The 15,972-nt window shown below is 48.7% G+C and overlaps 1 protein-coding gene across 1 annotated transcript; it reads left to right on the top strand.

The window, feature by feature from the left end:
* The first annotated feature begins 11,285 nt into the window (after positions 1-11,285).
* On the top strand, positions 11,286-15,328 carry sox4b (SRY-box transcription factor 4b). Its single transcript, XM_053843894.1, has one exon. It carries the CDS (start codon positions 11,703-11,705, stop codon positions 12,894-12,896), a length of 1,194 nt encoding a protein of 397 aa, XP_053699869.1. The 5' UTR covers positions 11,286-11,702; the 3' UTR covers positions 12,897-15,328.
* The last annotated feature ends 644 nt before the right edge of the window (positions 15,329-15,972 follow it).

The following is a 15,972-nucleotide window of genomic DNA, read 5'->3' as shown; positions in this document are numbered from 1 at the left end:
GGTGTGGGGAATTCCTCTCGATGGATTCTCCGTGCACCTTTGTTTCTGAGTCGGACTGCTTTCTTTCCCTCTCTCCCTCCCTCCCTCTGTCTGTGACTCCACGCAGTGTTAAATGTAGGTCAGTCTGTCTGGAAGCTCCTCTCTGCCTTCACGATCCTCCACCGCTCTGGCTCCTTCCAGCCGGGAGCCGCTTGCAGGACACACCGCTGATCACAATTCCAGTTAGCGGATGTATTTGCCAGCAAACTAGAGGGGACGATTGGGAAGGAGGCCCCGCCGCAGCGACATCCCGGGGTGAGATCAGGACATCCTGCGGCTTGGACGCCAGCAGTGCACGGGCGAGGGCTGACCGTCGCCAGGAGGTCAGGTGCCGCGAGCAGGTCCCAACATGGACTCCAAATTCCCAAATCCACCGTGTAGATCCAAATCTCTTCCTTTTGCTGTCTGACTTTTTTGTGTCTGGCTGGTCGACTGGCTTGAGTATATTCCATTTGCACCTGTGATACTCCAACTTTCAGTAGCAGGAAGGAAAGCCCAGAAAAAAAGTCCGCTGCGGTTAAAAATTGGGAAGAACATTCCGCGCATCTTGCTTTCGCTCCTTCCTCATCTCTTCCTTTTCCAAAAAATCTGGGAGTGGAGCAGAGAAGAGTGTGTTTGTATGTGTGTGTGTGTGAGTGTGTGTGAGTGTGTGTGTGAGTGTGTGAGTCTGCTTCCCCAGCCTGCCGCAGTGCAGAGCGACTGGCTTGGAGAAGTGAGGGAGGCGAAACGCAGACTGTTGCTAACTCTGAGCTGGCAGACTGGCATCAAGTGTGTGTGTGTGGGGGTGAGCGACTGCAGAGTTGTTGCTTCACCATCGGCTGTCAATCCGCTGTCAGTCACTGTCAGGATGTCTGGGATGCAGAGCGAGCTTTGAACATTCAGTCAAACGCCGTTCACACATATCCACCACCACTCAAAATCACCACCCGTCGCATGAACAGTGGTGATGGTCTGAGCTTTTGGCTTCCCTAGTTTGACCTCTGTGAGCCTACATTCCACAAGACTTTGGTCTTTCACACAGGAGGAGCAAGGAGAGGAAGGTCGAGAAGATCTCACGAGGACAGGATTGTGCAGTGGGTGTGTGTCTTAAAATAACCTGCAGTAGAAAGGAAAGTAAGATTTACCTCAGCAGGAACATCCCGTACCCTGGTGGTCTTCACATCCATCTTCTCAATTTCTCAGACCTGCAGACCTGAGTTCAATGAGGTCCACATTTCCCGCCAAACCTTTGACCCATCCCAGCAGCCGTTCACAGCACTGGTCTTATCTCATGAACGTTTCCATCTGTGCTCCAATCAGAGCAGGAGAGGCTCTCCTCACTTGAAGACCCATCTCTTGTAGCTCGCCTCTGCGAGCACTTCTCGCCGTCTCTCACCTCGAGTGCGCTCCACACTGAAAGTGACTCAACCGACGATTCTCTGTGAAGGTTGATTGCAGATGTGTAGACCTCGGAGGAGGGGGACGCCCCTGAAGCCCCGAATCTGAACGAACCTTGAATCAAGTGGAACTCTCACTCCAGTACATCTGGACACTTGAAGACACATTTCTTCAAGAGAAAACAACTCTGTGCAATTCAGTGTAAATTACCGGGGAAGTGCCCTTGTCTGTCGGTGAACGTCGTCTATAGAGAGGTGCTGTATATGGCGAGCCACGTGGTGAGGAACTAGTACTCTACTCATCCTGAAACCTGAAGGAGCTTCACTCCGCCACAGGAAACACTCCAGCCTGGTGACGGCAGACCTTAAGAGGAGTTCTGCAAGCATTTGTCAGAGAAAAGCGACAGAAAGCAAGAGCTAATGCTACATTTACATCGCATCACACGGGGAGAATACCTATCTCAGCAGGGTCGCGAAGCCTGGTCCTTTAAAGGAAGAGCTTGCAGAGCTGGTAAGCACAGGCCTAATGTAGTAGAGGAAGCAAATCTTTGTACCTCCGTCAATCAGCTGTCCTTGGTGCAAGACCATGACAAAGTCTAAAGCCCTCACTTCACACCACAAAGGTCGGAGTCCCTGTCTGGCTACTTCAGCTATTTAAATGTCCTGTGGTCCACAGAAGATCATATGGCGGCCCTGATTCGGTCCTTGGGCCAAGAGTTTGACATGATGTTTAAGAGATCATTTGATGAAAAATCACTCAAGGTGCGTACTAGTTCCTTCCCTCCTCATGGTTCACCATCATGCTGATGGCCAAAGGTCCTTCACTCCAACATACAGAGACATTTTCCCTCTCTGCTCTTCAAGCCAATCGACTTGGCCTCCATCAGCTGAAGACCACTTTCCTTTACTCTTCAGAAAAGGCATTTTCCTGGTGCCTCTCTTCAACAGTGACTCACCTCTAAGAAGCTCTCAGCCGGATTCGCTGGAGTAAAAGACTTGCCTATTCCTCGACTGAAGAGGCGTCCATTCGTCAGCAGGAAGCAGTTCTTTTAGCCACTGTTCTATGATCAAAAAGGATTCCTCTCATACACTGGTGCGGATGGTGGGTTACTTGTTTGTGCTGGATGTTTTCACTGATATACATTTGGTTCCACACGACCAAAGCTCTTTCTGCCAACGGCTGACCCAGCGATGCCGCAAAGCCTTTCATCCAAAGTATTTACTTGATTTCCTCGCCTCAAAAGCTTTTATCGTCAGACTGTTAACTTCACTGAAAAGATTTGGATTCATTTTACCGAGGCTACGACTTCACTCACTCATTCATATTCCACCACTGGTTCAGGCGGGTCACAGGGGCAGCAGCTGAAGTAAAGAGGGCCAAGCCTCCAGCAGCTTACCGGCGGATGATAAACACTTCAATGTAACCAGAACAGAAGATTTCAGAAGAGACCCAGAGTGCAGGTCATGTAGAACAAGAAAAGTATATTCAAGTATGTGGACATTCAAAGAGAGCAGCAGTGAAGCTCAGCAACGTCAACGTTCCTTCTGCATCTCCATGTTTATCTCGCCTTCTTCAGAATCAGCTTCATTGCTAAGGTCAGTGGGGATCCCACCAACTAGGAATTAAAATAAAAGAAAACAAAACAAAAGGCCCCTGGGCCCTGAGTTCGACCCTGGTTTTGTCTGAGCGTTCTGGGAGAGGTTGATGTCTGTCTGACATGCATCAGTGATGCTTCAGCTGAGCTGAGAGCATGAAAGAAACTCTGCTCCACTACATGCCACAATATCTCAGCAAACACTCCTCATTTCAATACTTGGAGATGTTGTTTTTTTTGGGGAAAAAAAAAGTAACGTTGTTCAAGGAGAGTAAAAATCAGCAGCACTTGTGTGTCATTCATGAGATGGAAACAGAAGATTTGTAAACACATGTGACAGCCTCTTTAAAACTTCTCCCTCCCATTAAATCACACACACACACACACAGACGTGCGCGCTGCCAGCCCTGTCCTGTGCCTGCCAGGTGTGAAGAGGGAGATGGCAGTCGGTAATTGGTGAGAAAGCACTTTGTCACTTCGCTGGATGGAGGATAGATTACGCTCAATATGTTCTTCAGACAGAGAATAACAATCATATCAATCCTTGTTAGGGTCCCCACAGAGGAAATAAGAAGGAGCACGTGCCCAGACCTGTCATTTTCACACACTGTTGAAGCCTGCTGCGTCAGAAAACGGCAGAGCTCGTCTTTAACCTCCAACAAATGCACCCTGATGACTGAAGAAAAGCCACCTCCACGTGAGTCCAGCCCTTCCTCTCTTCCTCAGCGCCCGCCCTCTGACCCTGACCCTCATATCGACCATCAACGCTCTGTGAGGAACAGGACCGGACTTTTGTCATGTGTCGGCGGCGGTGACCCCGGAGAGACGTGACACACACGCCACCTCGGCACCTGAGGATCACCCCTCCCCATGTCAGCCATGTTGTCTTGCTGATGTCAAGAGGGGTATGAGTGACACACACTCACACACCTGGACGCCTGAGGGATAAAGGCTGGAGGTGACAAGGTGACACTGTGTCTGTCTGAGTCCGGCTTTCTCCCATGATATCTGACAAGTGGTCACCTCTGAGCACACACACCGTAGTATGCATATTTAGCAGGCTTGTGACACACATGCACAAGGCACACATGCACACACACACACACACACACACGCGCACACACATACACGCGCGCACACACACACTCACACACGCGCACACACATACACGCGCGCACACACACACACACACACACACACGTGCACACACACACGCGCACACACACACACACACCCTTTTTTCCTGACTGGTTATAACCCGACCACTTTTCATTCTTCATCGGTGGAGCGTCTGATTTGTCCTAAAATAGGAGTGAAGGACACAATTGACAGTGGAGATAAAGATCTGTGTCGAGGAGAAGAGCTTTTAAGCCTTTTATAAGGGCATCAGATAAGGACGGTCCTGTCTTCACCACCCAAGGCACGTCAGTACTTTCAGCATCACTCTGTCTCCTGAGGAAGTGAGTCTCATTCCATCTCTGAATGAATCTTTATGCTATAACATTTATCTCTTTATGATCGGAGTCCTGGCCATTTCTCCTTTCCTGCGCCACATCAGCCCCTCCCACTCTCCCACCCTCAGGCCGTCGCCTCTGGATTGTTCCCAGGTGAGAACAGGAGCATATGGAGAAGCCTCTTCGGCTCACTGTGGCCCACACCCCAGGAGCCCCAGGAGCCCCAGGAGCTGAGGCTGCAGAGAGAACATGCATCTTTCTTCCTTCATGTATTGGTCTGAGCTCCGCCCACAGGTGCAGTATAAATCAAGTTTTGTTCATAATGATCAGCCAATAGGTGCAGCCAACTGCAAACCTCCACCAATCAGACGACTGCATGTCCAGGCTTGAGAGGAGGAGGTTGGATGATGTGACAAGGCGCATGAAAGACCTGATTCATTTCTGCTATATGAATCGTGGAACTTGAAGTAAATACATCCATTTTTTTGTAGTTACAGTGACTAGAAGATTTCAGTCATCAGTCAGGGTCGCCACTCAATCTGGATGTGTTCAGAGGAATCCAACATGTGACCTCGGCGCCACGAACCACGAGACCACTGAGCTGCCAAACCCACGACAGAATCACACAGATGAGGAGAGAAAACACTGGGAGATTTGTCACGTTTTCCCTCCTGTGTGCGCATGTTCCAATTAGACTCTGCGTTTGCTATTTTATCGCTGCATGTATTTGCTCTCACCTCCAGGAACAACCTTGAAATGCGACAGATGTTCCAACTCACCCTGCTGAACTTCACAAATCAAAGCCCGACCACTAATAATGAGCTCTTGTCAGTTGAGAAAGAGGAGAGATTGTGGGGTTTAAACACACACACACACACACACACACAGACACGAACTCGCACACAATCATTAACAGCTCATAGTCTGCAGCTGCTCTCTCTGGATAAGATAAGACACTGCTGAGACTAAGTGTGTGTGTGTGCATGTGTGTGTGTGTTCGTGTGGAGGTGTGTGCATGTGAGTCTCTTCTCTGCTGTGAATTTATGTCAGCATTTGTATCTGAGTCTGAAAACACCTGTTCAAACAAAGCTTTAGCAACACAACTGAATAAATACATTTCACATATACAGTAACCAGCCATCTGTCAGCTGAGAGTTGTAAAAGACACTTTGATGACAGGAATCATGTGACTCTTGATCGTACATGTTTGAGTGTTGTTGCGCTAGAGAGCACCTTAATCACGCACGTCACCCGCGGCACAGGATGTCCAGCTGCTGCAGAGGTGCCAGTCATTGAGGCACCAAGTCCAAGCACTGACTTACTTTCTGTAGGACGTGAGTGGACTTGAAGTGGCCCACTAGCCTTAGGTTGGACACGGGGCCATCTGTGTGCACATCAAAGGCAGGTGTATCAAAGGTAATGCTCGTTGTGTTGCTCTGCTGTGGAACATCATGGAAGAGGACGACCAGCCCTCTACCCAGGCACACGGCCCACTACCCAGGCACACGCCTGACTGTCATGGCGGCAGTTATTAATGGAAATATGAGTCACACCTGAGCTTCACACCAGTGAATAGAGAAACATCCCACTCACTCCCTCACACTTGTTGGTTTGAAAGTAACAACTGGCACAGTGGAGCAGCTTCAGCGTCTGTCCCATGAACGCCGACGCCCTCTCTGGTGGGACCTCTCACCTGAAGCACCAAGCCTTCACATGCACACTGGCTCTCTTCTCTCTGATGAAATCCCTTCACGGCCGCCAAGGGACGCCAGTCTCCGTTATCCCAACTGTGAAGCCGGGCTGCATGTGTTCACTCAACTCCCAAATCTGCGAGGAAAAATAGAAATCTTGTGTTTTCTTAATCACGACTCAGATCTATTCCTGTTTCCCAACATCTGAAGCCACTTAAGTTTTCCTGGGTCTGTGGAGGGACGCTCCTCTCTCACGGACCAACTTGTTCTTCGAGAGCCCAAACTTCAGTGGGTGTTTGAGCAGATTAGATTAAAGTGATGGACAGAACCTGCCTCTTCTCGTGTCACCTGCTCATTTCTTATTCAAAGAGTTGATGCTTGAAAAAGAGAAAATAGCAGTTACTGAACTGGAGGTGACCTCCGTTCTGTGAGAGCTGGAAACTGTTGAGCAGGAGGAGGATGTCAATCATGTGATGATCTGCAGAGAGCTGAAATGAAATAGAATTAAAAAAAGATATTATTGACTAAATATATGAATAATTAATTGATATTTTTTCACGTGTGAGAAGAAATAAACTCGGAATTCTGAGGAAATGAAGCATAGAGTTGAGAGAAAATAAAGAGAGAAAAGATTTACAGTTTTTTTATTAAATAAAAAATATATATGTTATTTTACATTTGGGACTTGAAGATGTGGGGACATTAAATTACTTTAAATATTTTTTCACATGTGAGAAGAAGGAAATGAAGCATAAAGAGTCATCCGTTTACCGTTTTTTTATTAAATAAAAAAATGTAATTTACATTTGAGGAGGTGAGGAGAAATCAAATTATTTCATATATTTTTTCAATATTTTTTCATTTTTTATAATAAAATGCCTAAAAGGTACAATCAATTACGACAAATGCATTTATTAAAAAAAAAAAAAAAAACACAACAAAAAAGTTTCAATCATTGAAGATAAATTATGACTTATATAAACAGGCAAAATAATGAGATGATTCTTTTAGGACCCAATCCTGACTACAGCAGAGAGTATATGAAGCGGAATAACTTTCAGCTCCTCAACTTTCTCTGTGTGGAAGTGGAGCCAGAGTTGAGTCAGGAGGGTTTCAGCCCGACTCGGAGCAGAGCTCAACAGCCGGCCGATACGGATCACCATCAATGTTTCACATGGGAGGAGAAGTTTTCATGGACTGGACTCAAGTGGGTGGCTGACCATATGGTGTTGGTGTTCTGAATAACACATGACCTCAGATCAGATTGATCTAGCGCGAGAGCAGGACAGGAGTGCGCTCTGGCTAAACTTCATCCAACATTTATGCCAACAAAACCGAGTCAGCGAGTCCAAACACAGGACGAGTAGAGCAGCCAGCAGGAGTCAGGAGGTGCCGAACATGAAGGCGACACAACCTCCGCCACAATCGACACAAGAATCTGACGCTGACTCCAGGCGAGTAACGTAGAAGAGTCAGACACTTCTGTGTGAGTCAAAGCAGTGAGAGGCGGAGCCACAGTGAGAGAGAACAAACAAAAAGTGGACGAGTCTGCGGGCGGGAGGGGGGAGTGAACACCTGTTGAGATTAGAGTTGGCACGCGACCCACTTCAGCTCGCGTGGCAGCTGCCCCTCGCTGGAACAATGGCAGGGCAAGCAACACAGCAGCCAAGTTTCAATGCACTACTTATCCTTTCAGGCCATGCGTGCTCCTGTGCTCATGAACAACGGGCACAGACGTTTTGGCAGGCTGGGGATGAGGAAGACTGGAGCGGCCGGTCCGGGCCAAATGAGGTGAAAGGTCCTATTTGTCTTTGAGCTGCGGCGGAGAATAGAGTGAAGCGAAGACACCTGCTCAAGGTGTTTGCCTGGAAAGGCCGCCAGCTGTCAGTCCAGGTGCAGTGTGGAGGAGCGACAGCGTCCACCGCCTGTATCTCCGCAACACAAACCACTGCTGGATGTCAGGACAGAGGTGGTTCCCAACTCCACTGCAGTTTGGAATCTTTCCATTACTTCTTTACTGTTCGGCTGAACTTTCATTTTTCATTGGACGTATTTTAATGATTTTTCCCTAACAATAACACAGTAAAATTTCTTATTAATTTTTTTTTCTTTTTTGCGCCATTTATTAATTTTTTTTTATTGTCTTCTGCAAATTTTACACTTGTAAAGAGCTTTCTTTTAATGCTCTTTAATGTTTACCTTCACCTCTTTTCAAAGAAACAACTTTTCTTTTTCCAATTCTATTTGTTTTTTTCCTTGTCTTGATGACTGGACTTTTGATGTTAGAGGTTTGCAGTACCTGCTTCCTTGCCAGTATTTGCATCTCCCCTCAAAAGGCAGTTGTATGCAAGTCTCTTCCTCTTCGTCTGCACTGGTGTGGTGTAGCGGACGTTTCCCTCCCTCTGCCTGGTGTCATGCTGTTTACACCCCAACATGTGTAATGAGTGGCGTTCTAGCAGCAGAACCGCCTCGTGACTCGCACAGCTGCTGAAACTGCCTGTTACTCACTGGCTTCTGCTCCGTCTCGTCCAACGGTTCTGTTTCCCTGCGCTGTCTCACAGCAGTGTGGATTTGCGCCTTGCATTCTTATTTCCGTTGCAGTTCTGCTCCATGAACACACAAATTGGAGCCCAATTACCCACGGCTTTACTCGGATGCTCTGCAGATATGAGGCCATATTGAGTATAATTGTACCCAGTGAAATGCATCCAGAAGCGCTGGTGACTATACTTTCATACTAATTTCCCAGTGGTGATCGAAGTCACCTCCGACTCTCCTTTCATTGAGCTGCAGAACATGTGACCTGCTCTGCCTCCCTGTCGATCCTGATGTGCGCTCCCTCTCTTTCTTTTTCATTTGGTATTCACTCTATATTTTGATAGCGTTTTCATCTGATGAAACAGACTACAGAAGCGGCGGTGGCGGTTTGCAAACGGCTATTCTGATCATCTCTGAAGTGCTTTAATTGGCGTGCCAGCTCGACCCCCCTTCCCTCACGAAGGCGCAGGCGTGATTCTACTGTGATGAGGACCTCGGTGATGCCACAGAACCAAGCACCTGGAGGTTTGTTGGACATCGGCTGAAACACTGGCACACAACACAGCAAACACAGATGCTAAGATGTAGCCAAACATGCTACACATGAACTAGCCATAGAAACGTCTGCTTGAAAAAGAACAATTCCTGTTACCCAGCAAAAGAAAAACTGGCATAAACATCAGCACCACGTCACAATGAATGGAGGTTTTTTAAGGATTGTTCACAGAATGAGTGTAGGATTGTATGGAGAAACCGAGGAGTTTGATGCAGTTTCACACATGAAGTCAGACCTTCCCTGCACCACAAACACAAACCGTTCTGCTTTAAAATGATGCCAGTTTCACACCTCGCCCTGTAACGTGGACCTCAAAATACTCGCTTTTCCAATCGTGTTCCATCCCTACAGTGGAGCAGAGCTCCGCCGGCAGCTACATCCTCTTCTGAAGGTCAGTACTTTTTTCCAGAAGACGTTTTTCTTGTTATTGAAGTGAAAGCTTTGAGTGACAGCCCTGCACTGACGCTGCACTTGAAGGTGTGTGTCCTCTGTCGCAGTCAGGAGACTGAAAGAAGTTATGACGTCACTCATTCAGAATAACTGGGTCATTATAACTGGGTTTCAGTTTGGTTCAGAGTCCTGGTTACGGTTCGCCATGTGTTCTGGATGGTTAGGTGTAGGGGGGAGGGGGGTGGCGGGGTGGGGGGGAGGCTGGGAAAGGGGTTATGCCAGTGATAGGTCCTCATAAGGACAGAGATATAAACGCGCACGTGTGTGTGTGTGTGAGAGAGAAACTAAAGGCTTGACTGTGTTTGAGATGACGCCACTGACACCAGACTTCTGCGCTCCCGTGCATGATCATGTTGTAACCACACTCCTCTGTGTGTCTCCTCGTATACCGTCTTGTTAAAGGATGCACTTTTAGAAGTCGTGTGCGAGGTGTTTTTTCTCACACCACAGACTCGCTGCCTTTGAGGGTAAACAGCGGTGCTGACAGGAAATGCACCTCAGCTGCACCTGTGAAGTTCGCCGGTGCGCAAGTGCGCCCCGATCTTTTGACAGCACCTCCTCACGTAGGCAGAGAGCGAGCGTTCATTTGCCTCAGCATCCTAAAATGAGATTACGTAACCCACGCGGGTAACAGCTCTGCATGACTGAGCTCTTACCCTTCCCAAATTCTCTGCAGCGCCGCACAGAGGTCCTTTTTAGCCCAGCGACGCCATCTAGTGGCAGACCAACACACTGTGCCGTTGACTCCACTGCGCACTGACATTAGTAGGTTTAAATACTTGGAGTCAGATTTATTCCGCCTGCATGTGTATCTTTAGATTCAAGTGAGATTTGTGAAGGAATATGTGCGTGCGAACACGCGCCTCGTTGGTGCGCTATTACGCGCCTGGTGCGTAAAAGCGCACCAACGCGCGTCTCCAGACTTTCAGGACGTGTTTGTTGGTGTCTCTTCATTAGGAAAACTTTGACTGGTGGCAGCTCAGATTGTGAGCGCGGGTGTAAATGCGTGCAGCCGCCACACATCCTCCTTGCCTCCCTCTCTCCTCTGTCTGGTGACTTCGAGAGGGGTTGGTCCGATGCGCGTAATTTGACAAAAGACCGCCCAGCTCCGCCTCATAGAGGAGAGCGAGGGAGAGGGGAAGAGAAGCAGTCGGCGGGTTGGAGACTTTCTCACACACAAAACAGTCGTGAGGAGCGCGAGAGGTTGGTTTACAAGTCAGCATGTCACACTTGTATTGATGAACTTAAACATGCTGCGCCTTCACCCACTGATATGAATGAATTATTGGAATAAAACATTTGGTTTTGGGGGGACTGTAGAATAGACGGGTGCGCTCAGCTCTCCGGCTGTGTTAATGGCACACACACACGCACACACACACAGAGAAAGGGGGGGGTATGATACAAGCCAGTGTCTCTTTAAAAAAAATCCAACTTTCTGGTTGTATTCTGGAATGAGGTCAGGCACGAGGCTCCTCATTGCACACGCTGATTATTATTAGATTCCATATTGGGCCTATCAGGGGCGAGCTGGGCGCGGCCTTGGCGCCGGGGCAGGCTAGCGACAGCCTCCCATTGGTGGATTTTTTATCGCCGTTGTATCTCGGGAAGGGATAAATGCAAGCAAGGGGGCCGAGACTGGAGGGCTGCGTGAAACTGGGCTGCAGGTCTCCTGATGGAGGGCGGACCGTGCGACTGGCTGTAGCTTTCTGTTTCCCCTCCTCAGCATGCGCTTGTTTCTAGAGGAGAAGGCTGGTGCGGAGAGAAAAGCGCTCGGGAGCACTCGGTAAATATCAGTGTGCGCTCTGCGGCGGCGGCGGCGGCGGGGAGCGGGAAGGCGACGCTTGGAAATTAAACTTTTTCTCTGCGCGCAGTGGACTGATCAAAGTTTTGAGAAGAAAAAGCACATCACAGGAGTGAGTTATTTCTGTGCTTTTTTTTTTGTTTTGTTTTGGTGACTGGAAAGTGAACTGAGAGCGGCTGTCCCGTGGAAGTGGGGCAGCATGGTGCAGAAGATGAGCCACACTGAAAGCACCGCGGAGGCGCTGTCATTCTTCGCCGGGGACTCGAGCTCCGGCGCCGGCATGGACCTGGACCCGGCCGCCTCGCCGCTGTCCCCCGGTGCCTCCGGAGACAACCCGGCCTGGTGTAAAACCCCCAGCGGCCACATCAAGAGACCCATGAACGCCTTCATGGTGTGGTCCCAGATCGAGAGGAGGAAGATCATGGAGCAGTCTCCGGACATGCACAACGCGGAGATCTCCAAGCGTCTGGGGAAGCGGTGGAAGCTGCTGAGAGACGGCGACAAGATCCCCTTCATCCGGGAGGCGGAGCGGCTCAGACTCAAGCACATGGCGGACTATCCCGACTACAAGTACCGGCCCAGGAAGAAGGTGAAATCCAGCGCCTCCAAGCCTGGCGGGGACAAGGCAGACAAGGTCAGCAGCAGCACCAGCAGCAGCAGCAAGTCCTCCTCAAGTTCGAGGAAGAGCGGAGCCAAATCACCCAGCAGCGGCAGCAGCAGCAGCGGCGGCGGCAGCCGAGTCCACAAATCACTTTTCGGGAGCACCACCAAAGCGTCACCCTGTGCCTCCGAGCACTCGCCAGAGCACCACAACTCGCTCTACAAGTCCAAGTCCACAGCCAAGCAGATCCCGGAGGTGAAGAAGCCCAAGCGGGTCTACGTGTTCCCCAGCCCCGCGTCCTCGGTGGCGGTGCCCGCCAGCCCCACGCTCAGCAGCTCGGCGGACTCCAGCGACCCGCTCAGCCTGTACGAGGACGGCGGCGAGTCCCCGGGCAGCAGCAGCAGCAGCGGCAGCGGCGGCGGCGGCGGCGGCAGCAGCCTCGGCGGCGGCCACCTGTACGGCAGCCGGCGGGCTCCCTCCCCGTCCCCCTCCGGCTCCCACTCCTCCTTCGCCTCCTCTTCATCCTCCTCGTCCTCCTCCTCCTCCTCGTCGGAGGACGACGAGGAATTCGAGGACGACCTGCTCGACATCAACCCGAGCCCCAGCTTCGACAGCATGTCCCTGGGCAGCTTCGGCTCTGCGCCGCTGGACAGAGATTTGGATATCAGCTTCGAGTCCGGGTCCGGGGGCTCGCACTTTGACTTCCCCGACTACTGCACGCCTGAGGTCAGCGAGATGATCTCGGGGGACTGGCTGGAGTCCACCATCTCCAACCTGGTCTTCACCTACTGAGAGCCACCGCAGGTCCCGAGTCCTGCGAGCGCAGACGCAGGTTTGCCGGCTCAGATTGTGTTTGGCCGAGAGCTCGACTGACAGACAGTACGCGGCGTTTTGCCCCGCTCCTCTCTGGGTCCGCGGGCCGGGTGGGACCCGCGCCCGTCCGCCGCCAGGTGCGGAGCAGAGAAGGAGGGCTCCTGCTCCCAGTCTGGGCCTGGTTCTGATACTTAACTGTGATTGATTTGCACGTAACGCGGTCCGCCGTTCACTTAATCAATGTGGTCGCTGTTTTGAAAACAAAACAAAAAGGGACATTTCACAACTTTTTAACCAGTTGCCAAGTGAATTTCACCACTGAAGGTACAGAGACCGGACATTTTCTACAGTGGTGGATTTTTTTACATGCTGAAGCCCAGCTGTGGTGTTGTTTTCTAACGTGGGGATCTTTTCTCCAGAGCAAAAAACGGACTTGTCCAGCATGATGGCTTCCTTCGTGTCCAGTGCTGAGATCTTCTGTCAGGCTGTTTTCCAGACTAGTGTTAGGGTTATTTATAGGTGGCGTCTGCTTCGGTTCTTTTCCAAACAAAAATGAAATAATCACCAGCTGTTGTAATGTTTTCAAACTTCAGGATTCAACTTCAAGCCTGTGCTGAACTTTATATATCTTCTCTTCGATTCAGGACCAAAACTCCTTAACGTTTCTGTCAGATACTAGCGATACTAGCGAGACCCACTTTTTTCACCCTCTGAGTTTTCCTACCTGTCTCCAGATGCCATTTTATATGGAGTGTGCTGTTTCTATACTGGGCCAAGCTTCTTTTCCTTATTTTGGTTTTGGTTTCTTTCTCCACAATCTAGTCCTGTTGTTTTGTTTGTCAGTATGTCTGTCACATTTTCTTCTCAGGCGAAGGGCTAGAGTTTTAAGAACACACAAGTTGGGTTTGTTTTTTATATTTAAATGTACACACTTTTTTGAACACTTACAAGAGAGGAAACAGTTTGATTATTTTCTCAGTGTATTTTTGTACAAATCTATATAGAAAATTGGGAAATCAACAATCGGTTTGTGTAGCCTACTAATACAACTGTATTGCGTTTCCTAATTTAAAAAAAAAAAAAAAAAACCTCGGCTGGCTGGTTTTCATGCTGCCTTCAGGTGCTCACGGTGAGCTCGTATTTATTAGTTTCAACCAGCGAAAACGGACCATGTGACACTGTGGTGGTCTTCTTTTATTTTTTGTTTTAAAGAAAGAGTTGAAAAGCACCAAAACTACTGTTCAGTGAATTGAGCTAACCCGAGTCAGGTGTGTAATTGATGTGTAATTTGTCCAAATGACACGATTTCTATGAAGATTAAATTAGTCTGATTGTGTTAGACTTCCACCAGCAGAAACTGACAAAGTCTTCTTTAGTGTTCACTTCGTGAACGTTTCCAGTTGTCAGTTTAGGCGTGGGATCCTCCACCATCCAGGCTTCTGGATGCGATAGCGACTTTTCCCAGCAGCACTTGAACGCAGCACCAGTCTCTGCACCACAGCCTCTGTTTACAGTGCCACTCCGCGGGCTCCTTCAAGACACAGGACCACCTGAGGACCAGGGGTCACTCCTGTGGAGCCTGTGGGTCTCCAACAGCTTGCTCTCGAAAGCGACCACTCCTTTTAACACATTTCACGTCTGATCTTTTGCCTATGACAACAAACGATGAGATTGTAGCTTTAAAAATTGGACGTGTTTATTGATGTTTTTTTTTTTTTTTTTCCACCAACTGATGTCAAAATCCAACAGGCTTATCAATACGGAGGACGAGAACATCGAGCATATTCAAATTCCTGACTTGAGTTCCGCAAACACATACTTGTACTGCGTTTCTCATTGTATTTGAATATTATACTCTTTTCTACTTCGTCGGCTGACTATTAGATGATAATTGTTTTAGTATCTTTATGGCATGGTGAATAGCATTTGTATTTCCGATTCAGGTTATTAGCTGTTGTGTTTTTCCAGGAAAAAAAAAAAAAGAAAAATGGAGGAGTCATGATGAACTTTGTATATTTGACTGTATCATAAAGCAAAAAGATTGTGTGTTTATGTACGTTGTTGCTCTCGAGGACAGGCACTGTCTAGAACTGCTATCTTTTACACATCCTTACTTACATTTAAGGTGGTCAGTTCTGGACTCTTTTTTATAATATATATATATGAAAGCATTTTTAAATATATTAACTTTATTTTTCATCCATCCTGTGCAATATGCTGTGTAGAATTATCATTTATTTGTCTCTAATCATGCCATACACAAAGGAAAACCGCCTTTTTTGAGACTCAGCGAAAGGGGGGAGATTTCATGCCAGCTAAATTGTGTCCATTCACTGCCTGTCAGATTGTTGATATAAACTTGTGTACAGAACTTTTTCAAGGAAGGAAATAAATATCAGCTGGAACTGAAACTCTACACTTCTTGTTTCTTGATTCCCTGCGATTCTGGGTCAGCGCTAAGCGGCTAACAGCGTTACATAACAACATGCTAATAAGCGAGATAGCAACAGAAAACAGAGTAAATACGCCGCATAAATCATCAAAATTGCCTCTAAATAAGCCGTAAAGTGGGGTGGAGAAATCCATCTTAATTCGATTGCACTCCAGACTGCCCCCTCTCTGAACTCTCGGGCGTCTAAAGCCGCCGCCAAGCTTTCCGCTGCGCCTCTAAATTGATACCCCCATTAATGCAGAGTCAGAAAGTGCAAATCGATATCTATTGTCATAGGCTCCATCTATGATATTGCACTTTAAGCCCCCTGAAGGCAGAGGGCCACAACATGCATTGCAAATGCGCCGTAGCGGATTGATATGAGGCCGGAGTCTTACATTGATACACTGGTGTGGCATGACCCGGCTCAGGACGACACACTCCTCCTCCCATCAGGATCAAGTGTTTGCATCTTCGTCACTGAGCGGCTCTGTCTTCGCCGGACTGCACAGAGGAGCGTCTGTTCTGGACCAGCAGGTGAAGAAGTCACTCAGGCCGCGTGTCCAATCACGGCCAAGCCACACATCACACGCATAATGAGGTGGTGAAGGTGGGCGCTTTTTC

The sequence above is a fragment of the Synchiropus splendidus genome, chromosome 15, assembly GCF_027744825.2.
Source record: "Synchiropus splendidus isolate RoL2022-P1 chromosome 15, RoL_Sspl_1.0, whole genome shotgun sequence".
Taxonomy (NCBI): Eukaryota; Metazoa; Chordata; class Actinopteri; order Syngnathiformes; family Callionymidae; genus Synchiropus; species Synchiropus splendidus.
This window is presented reverse-complemented; position numbering and strand designations above follow the sequence as displayed.

What these genes read in the sequence shown, in the direction of transcription:
- sox4b (XM_053843894.1), top strand. Translation starts at nt 11,703, where the DNA reads ATGGTGCAGAAGATGAGCCACACTGAAAGCACCGCGGAGGCGCTGTCA.